The 16,280-nt window shown below is 37.0% G+C and overlaps 1 protein-coding gene across 5 annotated transcripts in view; it reads right to left on the reverse strand.

The window, feature by feature from the left end:
• The window catches only part of LOC127449552 (E3 ubiquitin-protein ligase Itchy), a 51,409-nt gene that overhangs the window by 6,579 nt on the left and 28,550 nt on the right, over positions 1 to 16,280 (reverse strand). For 4 of the 5 annotated variants that reach the window (XM_051713053.1, XM_051713054.1, XM_051713057.1 and 1 more), the window contains 11 exons: positions 14,750 to 14,878; positions 14,165 to 14,237; positions 13,899 to 13,970; positions 12,857 to 12,945; positions 8,933 to 9,092; positions 8,660 to 8,793; positions 5,143 to 5,283; positions 4,867 to 4,987; positions 4,661 to 4,765; positions 4,413 to 4,509; positions 4,169 to 4,241 (listed from right to left, as the gene is read on the reverse strand). In XM_051713053.1, coding sequence (XP_051569013.1) covers positions 4,169 to 4,241; positions 4,413 to 4,509; positions 4,661 to 4,765; positions 4,867 to 4,987; positions 5,143 to 5,283; positions 8,660 to 8,793; positions 8,933 to 9,092; positions 12,857 to 12,945; positions 13,899 to 13,970; positions 14,165 to 14,237; positions 14,750 to 14,878 — 1,194 coding nt within the window. The remainder of the gene's footprint in view (positions 1 to 4,168; positions 4,242 to 4,412; positions 4,510 to 4,660; positions 4,766 to 4,866; positions 4,988 to 5,142; positions 5,284 to 8,659; positions 8,794 to 8,932; positions 9,093 to 12,856; positions 12,946 to 13,898; positions 13,971 to 14,164; positions 14,238 to 14,749; positions 14,879 to 16,280) is intronic. The other variant, XM_051713055.1, reaches the window with a different exon arrangement.

Below are 16,280 nucleotides of genomic sequence, written 5' to 3' on the forward strand. Positions count from 1 at the left end.
GGTTCATGGTTCTTGGGAGCAATTTCCAAATGCCTGAAGGTACCACGTTCATCTGTACAATCAATAGTATGCAAGTATAAACACCCTGGGATGACGCAGCCATCATACCACTCAGGAAGGAGACACATTCAAGATGAATGTAGTTTGGTGCGAAAAGTGCAAATCAATCCCAGAACAACAGCAAAGGACCTTGTGAAGGTGTTAAGAGTAAACAGGTAGACAAGTATGTATATCCACAGTAAAACGAGTCCTATATTGACATAACCTGAAAGGCTGCTAGCTAGGAAGAAGCCACTGCTCCAAACTGCCATAAAAATGCCAGACTACAGTTTGCAAGTGCACATGGGGACAAAGATCTTACTTTTTGGAGAAATGCCCTCTGGTCTGATGAAACAAAAATGTAACTTTTTGGCCATAATGACCATCGTTATGTTTGGAGGAAAAAGGGTGAGGCTTGCAAGCCGAAGAACACCATCCCAACTGTGAAGCATGGGGGTGGCAGCATCATGTTGTGGGGGTGCTTTGCTGCAGGAGGGACTGGTGCACTTCACAAAATAGATGGCATCATGATGAAGGAAAATGATGTGGATATATTGAAGTAACATCTCAAGACATCAGCCAGGAAGTTAAAGCTCGGTCACAAATGGGTCTTCCAAATGGACAATGACCCAAGTATACCTCCAAAGTTGTGGCAAAATGGCTTAAGGACAACAAAGTCAAGGTATTGGAGTGGCCATCACAAAGCCCTGACCTCAATCCGATAGAACATTTGTGGGCAGAACTGAAAAAGCGTGTGCGAGCAAGGAGCCCGACAAACCTGACTCAGTTACACCAGTTCTGTCTGGAGGAATGGGCCAAAATTCCAGCAACTTATTGTGAGAAGCTTGTGGAAGGATACCCAAAACGTTTGACCCAAGTTAAACAATTTAAAGGCAATGCTACCAAATACTAACAAAGTGTATGTAAACTTCTGACCCACTGGGAATGTGATGGAAGAAATAAAAGCTGAAATAAATAATTCTGTCTACTATTATTCTGACATTTCATATTCTTAAAATAAAGTAGTGATCCTAACTGACCTAAGACAGGGAATGTTTTCTACAATTAAATGTCAGAAATTGTGAAAAACTGAGTTTAAATGTATTTGGCTAAGTGTATGTAAACATCTGACTTCAACTGTAGTATACAGTCACAAAAAAGTTTCCAGTATCTAATGGAAGACTAAATCTAAAACGAATCAACAGCATTGCTTTCAGAAGATATAAGTTTTTTTATGAACTTGATGCTTGCAACACATTCCAAAAAAGTTGAGAAAGGGGCATTTTAGGACTAATAACAATTTGACGAAAATAACAAAGAAAACAGGTGTGGCAATTGCGTTATAGTATATTAGGAGCCTCCAAAAAAAGCCTAGTCCTTCAAGAGTAATGAGGGGTCGAGCCTCGCCAATTTGCCAACAGATGCGTCAGCAAATAATCCAGAGGTTTGAGAACAATGTTCCCCAAAGACAAATTGGAAGGATTTTGGGCATTTCACCCTCTACAGTTTACAATATAGTTAAAAGATCAGGCATGTGATCAGCCAAGGACAAAAAAGAAGGAAGGAAGAAAGGAAGGAAGGAAGGCGCACCTTATGTTATATTAGATCACACAGAGGAGAAACTGACCTTGGACATTCGCTGTAAGGAGCCGCAACAATAGCATTGTCTGTGGGTGCTATCTCAATGCACATGTTTTGCTGTTGGATTCTCCATTTTTTATGTGTTTTGGATGCTCCATATGTTTCCATAGTGCAGTCTTACCATTTGCTCCATAATTAATAGGTTGGTTACATACGTTGCAAATTGCCTTGTCTGGTTCACTGATTTTACTGAAACAATTCAGTGAAAGGGTGCACCCTTTAACCTGGACACTCTCCTGCAACCAACTCCATTTAAAACGATTTTTTACCCCTTCATCAATTGTCTTTACTTCTGGGCTGTTCACATCTACCCTAGCCATGAGTTTATGGAAAGAATAATAGAAATAAATGCCATGTAGATTTGTAATTCATTTATCTGACAGTAAAATGACAAATACAACACAACAAATAGTCTCTAATGTTAATAATAAAATGTTAAATCAATTATAAGTCGTAAGTCAACATCAGGAAGGAGGCTAAATCCTATAAGCAACTATTTTCCTGAAATAAATATTTCACATTTGGCCACACAAAATACAAACCATTGTTATTACTCAATTCTGATTGGCAATTTTAGTTTTATCAGTATTTATTTTTTTTTTTTTTAGCAGTTAAATAGTCAACTAACAATGTTTAATCAAATAGGTTGATACTTTGTGCAAAGCTGTCTTATGCTGATGTTAAATATGATTAACAAATGGCATTCCTTCACTACTTTGCATCAGCAATAATTAATTTCAGCAATAATTCGCACACGTAAAAACTTAATAATGTGGGCTCAGGAGAGCTCCACACACAGCCGCTAGATGGCGCCTCTAACTCATGCAGTGCTGTCGGCATTAATCCGCATGTAATAATAGTATTTAAAAATGCAGCATTTTGCAGTTTTAGTACATTTAAGTAGACCCTTTATTCCAGCGTGACTTAGAAATGAAGAGCATTTGTATTGTTGTAAGCCATTAAATCGTGGAATGGCCTTAAAATTGTTTAAGGCCATTTTGCGATTTCAGTCTATATATAGTCTATAATGTTGCTTTCATGGATATCACATAGACAAGCAAGAATCTCAAAATGTTAAGGTTTTACAGCGTTTTGTAACTTATACTGTCATGTCCGTTGCTGTTTCCCACCGAAGTGAAAATGACTGTTAATAAAAATGACACTACATGTTTTTATGAGTACAAATCCATGTTTGGTGTCTATTTTTCACGGACTCTCTGGATTCATTAAGATAAAGATGACTTACCTGAATTACGTCCTGAATGACGCAGTCGTTTTGCGCATTCTCAACATGCACGACATATAACGTTGAAAGCAGCAAGGATCCAGTTGGCGGGTTGGATGACGACGATGCGCGCAAAAAAAAATCTGATTTACGCAATTTACAAAGGTCAGAAAATACGGAAATCCGTATTTATACGGAAAAATCACATCCCTGAAAGATTCAAGGAATCTGGTCAAATCTTGGTGCCTAAAGGGCAAGGGCGAAAACCACTTCTGAATGTGCGTGATCTCCGATCCCTCAGACATCACTGTCTTAAAAACTGTCATGTGTCTGTAATGGATATCATGGCACAGGCTCGGGAATACTTCAGTAAACCTGTCTCAGTCAACACCACTTGCCGCTGCATCCACAGATGCAAGTTAAGGCTTTACTACTGTATGCAAAGGAGAAGCCATACATCAACACTGTCCAGATGCTCCGCAGACTTCTCTGGGCTCAGTCTCATCTTAGATGGAAAGCAGAACAGTGGAAACGTGTTAAGTGGTCTGACGAGTCCACATTTCAAATAGTTTTTGAAAAACACAGCCATTGTGTTATCAGCGTCAGGTCCAAAAGTCAGTGTCTGTATGGGCCAGGGGTGTGTCAGTGCCCATGACATGGGTAACTTGCACATCTGTAAGGGCACCATTACTGCAGATAAATTTTGGAGCAACATATGCTGCCTTCCAGATGCCTTCCAGAAGCCTTCTTTTCCAAGGACGTCCCTGCATCTTCCAGCAGAACAATGATAAACCACAAACTGCCCAGATTACAAGTGCACGGCAATGTAAGCAGAGAGTGCGGGTGCTAGATTGGCCTGCCTGCAGTCCTGGCCATCTCCAATTGAGAATGTGTGGTGCATTATGAAGTGCATTAGATGCTCAATAAGTGTTATTAGAAGAAATGGTGATATTACACAGTAAACACTTGACTGTCCCAACTTTTTTGGAGCATGCTGCAATCATCTGATTTGAAATGAGCATATATATTTTTTTGAAGCAATTACATTTACAAGGTAAAACATCAAATAATGTGTCGTTGTAGTGCTTTCAATATACTGTTGCACAGGGTGAATAGAATTTACAAATGACTCCTTTGTGTTTTTAATTAGCATTTTCCATACTGTCTCAACGTTTTAGAAACATCACGCTCATGATTGTGCAATATCACTTTTGTGTCTACGGCCAAATCACAGCCGTGCTAATAATGCCAGTCTGATCTCACCATGTGTGGCTCCTTGGCAGCCAGTTTTCTTTGCCCACTTTCTCAATACAGAACTTCTGTGGCCCATTGCTCCCTATGAAAATAAAAAAACATTATGTTAAATATTTTATTTAAACTACAGTAAAAAAGGACTAAAAACCAATAAGCCTAAGTGTCCAGAAATACCACTGCATACTTAATTCTTATTTGTATATTTGCATGCAGACTCTATTTTACTTTGATAAAGGCAACCTTTGACTCTTACCCATGAGGTCAGCAAATCCGCCAACAGGAAGTCTACATGTGCCGGTCACGAACTGCAGCAAACGCATGCGCTTTTCATTGTCAATCTCCCTTACAAACTGCACACACAAACACACACAGACTGTGGAAAATGTAGGTGAATCACTGAATTTTAACTAATAAGTCCTCACATTTGGGTTTAATTGAAATAGTGGCCTGCTGGTGAAGCATTATAGTGTTAGAAATCAACAGCTGCTAGTTAAGTCTGACCTGCCAGAACCAGATGATCTGTTTACTACTGCGGGCGTAATGTCTGTAGATGGCGTTTCTCTGCCAGTCTCCGAGATCAATCTCCTGCATCCCACATAACATCACCTACACTCACAAACAAAGATATTCCGACGATTTACCCCAGGTAATGTGTACATAATCTGATCATGAGCATGTTTCAAAGCTAATTTAAGCATGGTTTGTACCTCCAGTTCTTTGGCATCAAAGTACTGCAGGTACTGCTGCGGTAAGACTTCATTTAAGCCCTCCAGAAAAGCTTGAGTCTGTTCCTCGACCCCTCGAGATAACCTCCACTCTGCAACCAACCTACAACACCCACAAACACACATTTTATGTGATGTTGTTACATGGCTGTCTGGAATGCTTGATTGTGATTGGTCAACTGGATTTGTTTGCATGAGCTAATGACTTATAGTATGGCAAGTGTCTGAAAACCATCTGTGTTGCATGTGACTTGTCACCTGATATACTCCTCTTTATTTTCTTCTGTTACTTGAATGTTTCCTCCATCAGGTTTGAGTTCGTGAGTGGTGACCTCACCCAGAATCTCCTTATCCACAGAGAAAAACATCTCCAAACCACAATCCTCTACGTTATTATCCCTGAAGAAGAAAAAAACATCATCATTAATCAATGTCTTTCTATAACACTTTTCCTAAAAGAAAACATCTTCACTGGGGCAAAATGTCACAACACACACTTTTAGATTTTTCTGCTTGGGGGAAATTTGTCAAGAACACATCCAGGTCATGTTTCAGCCCAAAATCAAAAGAAAGAAAGAAAAAATAATTGTGTATAGTATTTGTTTTACTGCCTTTAAATTGTGCTAATTTTAAGTTAACAAAAACAGTGTTGGTAAATTGCTCGAAAAAAGTAATCCACTACAAATTACTTCTCTAAAATTGTAATCAGATTACTTTAGTGATTGTGTTATCGAAAAAGTAATCACATTACTTAAGTTACTTTCTAAAACACAGGAATGAATTCAAAATAATGTTAAATTTCCTTGTTCATTGTCGCACACCTTTCAGCTCTCACAGAAGTACACACTGTATGAACATATTAATTCATATTTTAAACGCTTTCTACCTCAATAACATTATTTTAGAAATATGTGTAACCCAAATAATGCACTTAAAATTGCCTGGGTAGCTCAGTGGTAAAATACGCTGGCTACCACCCCTGGAGTTCGCTAGTTCGCTAGTTCGAATCCCAGGGCGTGCTGAGTGACTCCAGCCAGGTCTCCTAAGCAACCAAATTGGCCCGGTTGCTAGGGAGGGTAGAGTCACATGGGGTAACCTCCTCGTGGTCGCTATAATGTGGTTTGTTCTCGGTGGGGTGCGTGGTGAATTGAGCGTGGTTGCCGCGGTGGATGGCATGAAGCCTCCACACGCGCTATGTCTCCATGGCAACGCGCTCAACAAGCCACGTGATAAGATGCACGGGTTGACTGTCTCAGACGCGGAGGCAACTGGGATTTGTCCTCCGCAACTGGGATTTATCCTCCGCCACCCGGACTGAGGCGAATCACTATGCGACCACGAGGACTTAGAGCGCATTGGGAATTGGGCATTCCAAATTGGGAGAAAAAGGGGGAAAAAATCCCCCCCCCCCCCAAAAATTTTTTGCCTAAATTAAAAGAGTAACTGTAAGAGTAACAAAATTAAAATGTCAGTAATGAGATTTTTTTTTTTTAGGTGGGAGGGTTATTAAACTATGATTAAAATAAATGTCACAATGCATAAAATCTTACAATATTTTCTTAAGGCAAAATTATTTTTTTTTAAGTGCTGTCAGTCGATTAAAATATTTAACCGTGATTAATCACATGATTTTTCATAGCTAATCGCAATTAATCGCAGACCTTGAAAGTAGGTATGCACCAATGTATTGGCCGCTGATATTTATCAGCCAATTATTGACCAAATTAAAACCATCTGCATTTCAGTAATAAGGATGAAAACGCCAATGGTTTGTTAGACACTTTGTAAAAACTCTTGTGAATTCAAACGCACAATCCAGAAATAAAAATAGCCACAATAAGTAGAAGTGTTGGCACTCCAAACAATAAGTAATATTACATTTTTTATTATAATTGTTTTGTAATATTTTATTCTTTCTTGTTCTCACGTTAATGTGGAAAACCACCATAAACTATTCCTTCTTAGAAAAGAAAACAATAAATAACATTAATGTTTAATTAACATTCAACATATTATTAACCAAAGTATTCCACAGTATAAAGATAATAATGCACTAAAATAGCACCAAATAAAATAAAATTAAACGTTTCCCAAAGTCGTAGTTCTCAAAAATGGGAGGCTGACTAACTGAAATATCTAGTCCCTGTAGTTTGTGTATTTTTCTGTGCAATGGGCATTACTCTCACAAAAAAAATCCAGAGTTGCCACAAACTTGCTGAAAACTTGTCGCAAATCCGCAGCTAATTTTTTGCTTGTGATTTGCCGCAAATGTTGGCCAGAAGTTTGCAGCTCTTCACCGGTAGTGTTGAACCTGCAGCAAACCTTTGTCGACAATGAAGAGGTTGTCGTAAAGCTCATTTGCATGTGAAAATTAGTGAGTGCTGAATTAGCGGCAAGTTTGCAAGTTTTTATAGGGGAAATCTCTTAAACTCACATTCTCTACAATATTTATAGAGGCTATCAAATTTGCCACAGCAATCGTGACGCTGCATTTGCATGATTTGAGCCGTTTTGAACTCCACGTGAAAAGTGCTAAAGAGAACGTCTTGTTTTGCTTGTAGCACTGGCACTGTGCACGAAATGTGAATTGTCAGGAGCGCGACAACGGGCAATGATGATGCTTCACTCCAGCAGGTCGTGTGAATGCTAGGGATGTGCATGAGTAAGAGTACTCCTCTGCACCAGCTACTCAAATATCGAAAATTAATTTTCCTTTATGCATTTGCCTGCCGTGAGCAGCGCTGAATTACACCGTTTTCCCTCTGAATCTCTGACTAAATCTTGCCGTTACCACTGAGTCCACTGGGGGGTGCTGTGGATGTGTGTCGTCGAGGTGTTGGATGAGAGCCGTCTGTGCTTTTGAAACTGTGGCAATACTTGTAATACTTTGGTTCTTATTTAATTCTACTCTGTTTGTATTCGGTTCTTGTTGGAATCACTCAAACCAACGGACAGTGGTCAGCTTTTATCGGTGGAAAGAAAATGCGAAGCGAACTTGGAAGCTGATCAGACCAGTATGTGTGTATGTGTGTAAAATCTCCGAAAACCGGCGGAGAGCATTTTATAAAAACTAACTTTCACCACTTGTTCTTCTGAATAATAACATGTGAAATAATTCAAATGTGATAGACTTTATGTAGACTCAGAGTTTATATCTGTGCATTACCCTCATGCCGCCAGTAGTGGATTATATGTTTTTAATCTTCTTGTTTTCCATTTTTGTTAAGGCATATATAAAAATATAATAATAATAAAAAAAGTTTTCTAAAAGAAAAACAGTTAGTTGAAGTTATCTTATTTTGAAACCATTCTTTGTTATGTTTGTTAATAAAATATGTTTCACGTACGTGTTATACGAGTTATTTTTAACATGCATTTTAATTTACGAGTAATCAAATACTCGTTTTTTTGTGGGTTAGAGTTTTATTAGCTTTCAAAATTATTTGAAAGTGCATTTGGATATCACAAGTCCCATCTGGGTTTGTTTTGTGCAAAAAACTACGGTTCAGAGGTCCTTTCTGAATCGCTGAACTCACACGGAGCTGAATAAAATGTCAGAATCTAATGTGAAAACTGGTTAATGCGTAAATCGCATTTAAGATTATTCTTTTATTTTTGGATGAAATGTGACCTAGACATGTCTTCATGAGATTCACTCGCTCAGAAGAAAAGACTTACACAATTATAATCACTGTCAATGAAATTCTTCATCATCCTCAACTTCCTCACTATTACATTATCATCTCTGCATCTCTTTCAAATGGTCCTCACTCACTTGATCCAGATGAGAGAGTTGTAGAACTCGGGGTCGATGGACTCCAGGTCTTTGAGCGCCAGAGGTTTGTTCAGGATCCGTTTATAGAAGGGCAGAGAGAAGCCTGTGTCGATGAACTTCCCATGAAACAGAGCCTGACAGAGGCAACACAAAACCACTCAAACTCTCATTATAATTAAAGCAGCACAGAGATCTGTTGTGAGAATTTCAGTGCAGTACATGTGCTAGTTAGCAGACGTCAACATTAGTCAAAAGTAGTGAGAATCGTCGTACCATAGCGATGAATCGGCCAATAAACTTGAAGTATTTGAGGTGGTCAGGGTTGATGAAGGAGGCAGGGTTAATCTGCAGGCAGTAGTTGTCTTTTCCCGCGTACTCGAAGAGACAGTACATGGGGTTCAACACCTCGTGAGACAGCAGGAAGAACCATTCCCTGTCAGACACAAACGCATTACATTAATTGGCCCCACTTTATATTAGGCATCCTTAGCTACTACGTACTAAAGCATGTGATAGAATGTACTTATTATGTACAAATGAGTTGTTACATTGTAATTACATTTAAACCTTTCCCCTAACCCAACCCTTATTCTAAAACCTAACTCAAACCCCAAACCCTATATACCCGTACGTTAACCTCAGTAAAAGCAGAACAAAATGTAGTTACACAGTAAATACATAATATTGTCTGTATTTAATGTAAGTACACAGTAGTAAAAGATACCTAATATAAACTGTGACCCATTATTTTAGTTGCCATGGTAACATACAGTCGATTTCCTCATTGTGAATGACAGAGTTATAACAACCTCTATACAAACACTCCATGAAAGCAGTTATTAACCTTTTTTTTTCCTTCTAAACTAATAAAAACACAGCAAGTCATTCATTTGTGTCAAATAATTTAAAACATACTTAACTGGATAGACCTAGAATAGAAATATATAATTATAGAGCTAAACGATTAATCGAAATAAAATCGAAATCACAATATGACCAATATGAGTGAGGGGTGCAACTGAATTAAATAAATAGTCTGAATGCGCTGTTTGCTGTGCTACGCTTACATGCAGCTGTTTTCTCTGTAATGCTTTCTTAAATACATGTAAACGAGGTCAGTGCATTACAGATGTGTTTTCAGTCATTTCAGAGCGGTTCTGTGCTCGATACACACAAATTATCTCTATCTGGTGCCCTGAATGACAGATGTGCTGTGAGTTTGGTTTGGTGTGCTAACGTGTGCTGAGCGCATTTTATTTAAAGAGCTCCAGATTTACTTTAATTGCACATTTGCATAATTTCACATACCTCTGTTTGGGCGCAACAATTTAATATACAAATCTAAAATAACCCCCTGACAGTGGGTTTCTGTGGAGGGAAAGGAAGATAATAAGAGCATTTTCAGAGTTCCCACTCTTTTCAAGGCACAATTTTCCAATACATGTTATGTGCCACACGGTTGTAATAAAACTGTTTTATAAAAAAAGAAGTTTTTTTTTTTTTTTTTTTTTAATTCAGTATTTAAGTTTAATTAAATTTCATCACCAAAATGGGGTCTAATCCAAATAATTGGTTAAAACTTTAATCAAAAAAAAAAAAAAAAGTTTAATTTTAATTTTTAATTAGTTCAATTTTTCAACACAACATTGCATTAATTTCATCAAATGAAGTGCATTTTAACAATACCCTCTCACAGCACCATCCGAAACAACATTGCAGATAATTTTGTTAAATTAAGTGCTGAACAACAGAACATCACAGATGTGAGTTATTGCTTTAATACATTATTATTTTAATTATATACTATTATTATTTAATTGCATTAAACATGGGTTTCCATTTAAATAAAGCTTATATTTTGCCGATATTGATGGTAGTTCTCACCTCCGGATAAGCAGTTTGCTTCATGACCCAGTGTGATTATATAACCCCAAAATGCTGTTAAATAATTAAAATAAATATATAGCCTGTATGCAGGGTTGGGGAGTAACGGAATACATGTAACAGGATTACGTATTTAAAATACAAAATATAAGTAACTGTATTCCACTACAGTTACAATTTAAATCATTGGTAATTAGAATACAGTTACATTCAACAAGTATTTTGATTACTGAAGAGATTACTTTGCATTTTATTGTCATTTGTTTCATTTAATATTTAGTCCTTTCAGATGGAAAACATTTATACATATAAATGATGTGATCCAAAGTGCATTTGAACAGCAGTGAAACACTTTCTTATGATGTGTTACATTCATACGAGCAGACAGAGAAGTTTGAAGAAATAGAAATAAACCTTGTGTAAATTGTTAGCTTTACGCTAAATTAAAATGCTATTTCTAGCCATTTTACATGCACATGTTACCAGACACGATCATATTTTTTTATCAAGAAAATTCATGTTGGATCATAATTTATTTTTTCTAGTAAGACCTTTAATATTAGGGCAAAAATTGTATTCTTGATAATCATTTTTGTATTGTTTTCCTGTAAAAATATCTAAAAATCCTTAAAACAAGATTAATTTGATTGATCTTGTTTTAGAAACAACACTGCATAAGATATTTCGGTTTTTCAGAGAATGTATTTTTAACATGTGTATTTTGTCTTACTGTACTGGCAGAGTTTTAATAGTCAAAACAAGTGAACAAATCTACCAGTGCTGAAGAAGTAATCCAAAGTATTTAGATTACATTACTGACCTTGAGTAATCTAATGGAATACGTTACAAATTACATTTTACAACATGTATTCTGTAATCTGTAGTGGAATACATTTCAAAAGTAACCCTCACAACCCTGCCTGTATGTGCTGCACGCTTCAGAGCGCTCTGCTCACTGTCATCTACTACACACATCCATACACCCAGAGCACGCGTGATGCTCATGATGAGGTGTTTTCAGTGTACAGACGGCCGGCTTCACACACTGATTTTGAAGCATGCAGCACATGCAGATTATATATTTATTTAATTAAACTGCAGCCTTTTGCGGTTTAATAATCAAACTAGGACATATCGAGATTTTAATTAATTATGCATTGAAACATTCATTTTCGTGTTTTTGTAGTTTACACAACAGCAGTGTTGGAGCAAAATATATTTGCAATATATCAATACTTGTACATGTACCAAAAACCTTGTCAGTGACACAATCAAACAGTTTTATTATAATAAAATATTCTGCAGGACAAATCATTATTTTTCAGGCCATTTAGGTATATTTCTCATTTTCCATGACTGGAAAACTGCATAGCAAAATGTCCAGGTTTTCCAGGATTTCCAAGACATGTGGAACCCTGATTTTACTGCATTAAAATGTTGTTGTCAACTCAACTACAAAAAAACAGAAACTCCTCCAAAATAAAAGCTTCCACCAAAACAAAGGCTTGAGGGTTTAACCGGACTGCATAGCAATGCCGTGAGTGACTTAAGAAATTTGTATAAATATATATAAATAAATATGTTATTATTGTATAATAATAATAATTATTATTATTATTATTATTATTATTATTATTCAATAGTAATTTATTCTTTAATAATTTCTTAACTTAAAATTAATATTATTATTATTTTATTACAACAATCCAATATTCAAGTAGACTGTGTTTCAATAATATAATGATGAAAAAAAGTGAAAAACTGGACAAAAAAAAATGTACACGACGGACAGATACAGCCCTTTTCTCCCCAATTTGGAATGCCCAATTCCCAATGCGCTCTAAGTCCTCGTGGTGGCGTAGTGACTCGCCTCAATCCGGGTGGCGGAGGACGAATCTCAGTTGCCTCCGCGTCTGAGACCGTCAATCCGCGCATCTTATCACGTGGCTTGTTGAGCGCGTTACCACGGAGACGTTGCGCATGTGGAGGCTTCACGCTATTCTCCGTGGCATCCACACACAACTCACCACGCGCCCCACCGAGAGCGAGAACCACATTATAACGACCACAAGGAGGTTACCCCATGTGACTCTACCCTCCCTAGCAACCGGGCCAGTTTGGTTGCTTAGGAGACCTGGCTGGAGTCACTCAGCACGCACTAGATTCAACTCACGACTCCAGGGGTGGTAGTCAGCATCAATATTCGCTGAGCTACCCAGGCCCCCAAGTGCACATCTTAAGCGTGTGAGACATTTCATTTTTGACCCCTGCCCAGGTTAATTTATGACCCTGCCTGTACGTTATTTAATATACCTGGCCACGCCTCCATAGTCAAGCCCCTCCTCTCCTGGGAATATCACCCACAGTCTGCGTCTCAGGTCTTGCGGATGGCAACTCATGATCTACAAAATGAATTTTCAAACATTTAAACTTTTTCCTGCATTTACACCAGTAAATCAGAACTTAATATTTAGTATATTTAAGCTGAAGTGTGTCATTTTTGCACCACCAGCATCACTAACAGAATTGCAAGTATAATCATTGTTTTCAAACACATTCCAGAAAACTCCCCTCGTCTTTCACTGCTTGTACAAACAGATAGTCCCGCCCCAAACACACGCCATTGGTCGAGCTAATCGGGCTGGTTGGGATGCTCAAACAAACAAAGTAATGTTTTGAAAGCGCCAAAGAATCAGAGTGTTACACTTAAAATCAACCTACAAATGGCATTTGATTTAATTAAAGTTGCATATTAAAGGAATATTCCGGGTTCAATACAAGTTCAATCGACAGAATTTGTGGTATAATGTTGATTTAATTTCGACCCGTCCCTTGCTGGAAAATAAAAGACAAATCTGTGTTCCAGTGAGGCACTTACGATGAAAGTCAATGGGGCCAATTTTTGGAGGGTTTAAAGGCAGAAATGTGAAATATATAATTTTATAGAAGCACTTACATTAAGTCTTCTGTTCAATCTTGTGGATTATTTGGGCTGTAAAGTTGCTTAAATCATCGTTTTAGAGTTTATGGCATTATGTCGTCATGGCAACAAAGTTGTAAAATTGGCTCTAACCGTACACATATTGTTTATGTCTTGTGTCTATACTTTTGAAACAGTGAGTATTTTAATGTTTACAGACTGACCCCATTGACTTCCATTGTAAGTGTCTCACTGGAACACACATTTGTGCTTTTTTGTAAGAAAAGGAGAGTCGAAAGTAAATCAATTTTATGCCACAAATACTGTCAATTGAGCTTAGTTAGTATACTCTTAAGCTGGAATGCATGAGAGAATTTTAACATCGAAAATATGACACACATAAGCTTTAAATAAGTACATGAATGCATCATTCACCTGCTGAAATGAGTCTTCAAACAGCGTTTTACGACTGACGTGGATCTTTATGTGCTGAGGCATTGCTAGCTGCTGTGGTATTTAAATAGAAGAAATAAAATCAGTCATATGCAACAACAAATGAAAAACTTAGTCATACAATATAACAAAATCACAAAGTCAGTTTTTCGCCTACATGTACAAGAAATAAAAAGAAAGCTACTGCTATTGAAATAACTGGTAGTTTAAATGACTAAATTGCTAAAATGTCAGTTGTGATGTCTTACCTGACACCAGAAGCGGAAGTAGTAAACTTGAGCTTTGAAGTCCCGCACATATGTGATCTGAGGGCCATTTTCACTGCGATTTAAAGACAGAAACAGCACAATTACACCAAAGCATGCTAAAGAACATCAACAGATAATATTGACACCATTAAAGACAACGTGAAATTGCAATGCATATGGCGTATTTCTGAGTGAAAGAATAGATCAGATAGATTCAGAGCGATGTAATGTAAAACGGGACTTGAATTAATCCATCGGGATTTTATTGGATCATCAGTTTCAGAGCCAGACAACGTTATTGCATTTTTATATAATAGCGTGCACTGATGAATGCATCACTAAGACTATTTACAGTCAACTTTGATTTTATATCGTCTTTAATAAAGCTGTCACATTCATTGTTTTTTTCAAAAGTACCCAAAGACAGAAACAACACGATATACCTCACTGCCTTGTATTTTCATATAAAAAAACAAGAATTTGCAACTGTAACCAAGTGTTTTGAAGCTACTCCTTACAAACAGAGTGACTAAATGCATTTAATGAAACTTCTCTGTATAGATCAGAAGATATTAAAGATCTTACAGGGAGGATTTGCCTGTACGGGGATCAATATATGTTGTTGTTCTTCTGTTGTGGTCGACGAAATATGGAATCCCGTCGACGGTAAACCTCATCTCCCATCCCTTCGGCAAAGGCTTTTCATTCAACAACCTACCACAGTAGAAATATTTCATTCAAACAACTAGGAACAACAACCAGAACCATAATGATCATATGTTCACAGCTCATTCTAAGTGATTTTATCTTGAAAATGGTGCACACAAAAGGAGGTTTTACAGTTCTTTGAGTACACTGAAAAAAAAAAAAAAGATTTGTTTTATGGAGAAATAAATATAGCAGATAAGACTAAGTACTTTCTACTAGGGGTGTGAAGCGAAGCCATTATCTGTATCTGTATCTGTTGCTATGGCAAAATTATCTGCATCTATCTGTATTTCAATAGAACCGTATGTGGGCGGGGCTTAAACTGTAAGTGCGTCAAAACTAAACGAATCGCCCATTTTTAAATGTTATCCTATTACATTTATAGTTTCTATAAATAAAATATGCCTTGTATATGCCTATTTATAATAACAACCTAATAATAATAATTATTATTATTTTATTAAATTATTATTTTATTCTTTTTATTTTCTTACTAGATGAAGCTGAATATGTAGGCTACATTAATTGTGGAATATGTTGTTAACTGTGGTTTCTCCTCGTATTTTTGACATTAATATCGGCTGAAACAGAATTTTCGTATTTGTCTGTGCATGTATAACAACGTTATTCTCGGAACATGAGGTGTCAAACATTTGTGAAATGTTAAGCAGACACTTTGTAGCGAATATCAAATACAAACTTTAAAAGAAATGAAAATAAATCAATATAGCCTACAAACACATGCAAGTCCTGTAAGTACATCAGGAGTTTTTACGATATACTTAAGGCTGATTTGTGCGCTCATATTTTAACAAGGTGTGGAGTACATTATTATTTAGTAAAATTACATGTACAGACTTAGCGTGTATGTGCGAATCGTGTGACACATTAACCTCGCGCGACCCCCGCGTCCACATGCGTGGACTTTTCTTTTTGGCTTTGCTATATGCAACGTATAATTTTAATTAATTTAAAACAACTGAATACTGTTCACAAGACTTTAGACTGTCATTTAAGGGTTAAACTTCTGGTGAACTGCATCACGGGACACAACAGCATTGCGTGGATTTCCATGAAGCACTCCTACGGGTGCAGCACCAACAAAAGTGCTTCTGGTAAGAAACCTCTATGTTTTTTTTGATTGAAACCTGTTTGGCTGTAAAGAGTAGCATCTAAAGTTTCGTTTGATATGCCGCTTTAATAATTCATTAATTCTTCTGGCGTCAATGCGCTGATAAACATGATGTCCACATACGTGGATTTTCCCTCAGACGTTGAAAAAACATTTTGAATAACTTTCAAGATGAACACATCTGTGGGCCATTTCGCTTCATTTTAATATACATTTTGTTATATTTTATTTTGTTGTCACTGTACAATACGATTTTATTCATTAATATTAGTAAAT

The sequence above is a fragment of the Myxocyprinus asiaticus genome, chromosome 12 (genome assembly GCF_019703515.2).
Source record: "Myxocyprinus asiaticus isolate MX2 ecotype Aquarium Trade chromosome 12, UBuf_Myxa_2, whole genome shotgun sequence".
Lineage (NCBI taxonomy): Eukaryota > Metazoa > Chordata > Actinopteri > Cypriniformes > Catostomidae > Myxocyprinus > Myxocyprinus asiaticus.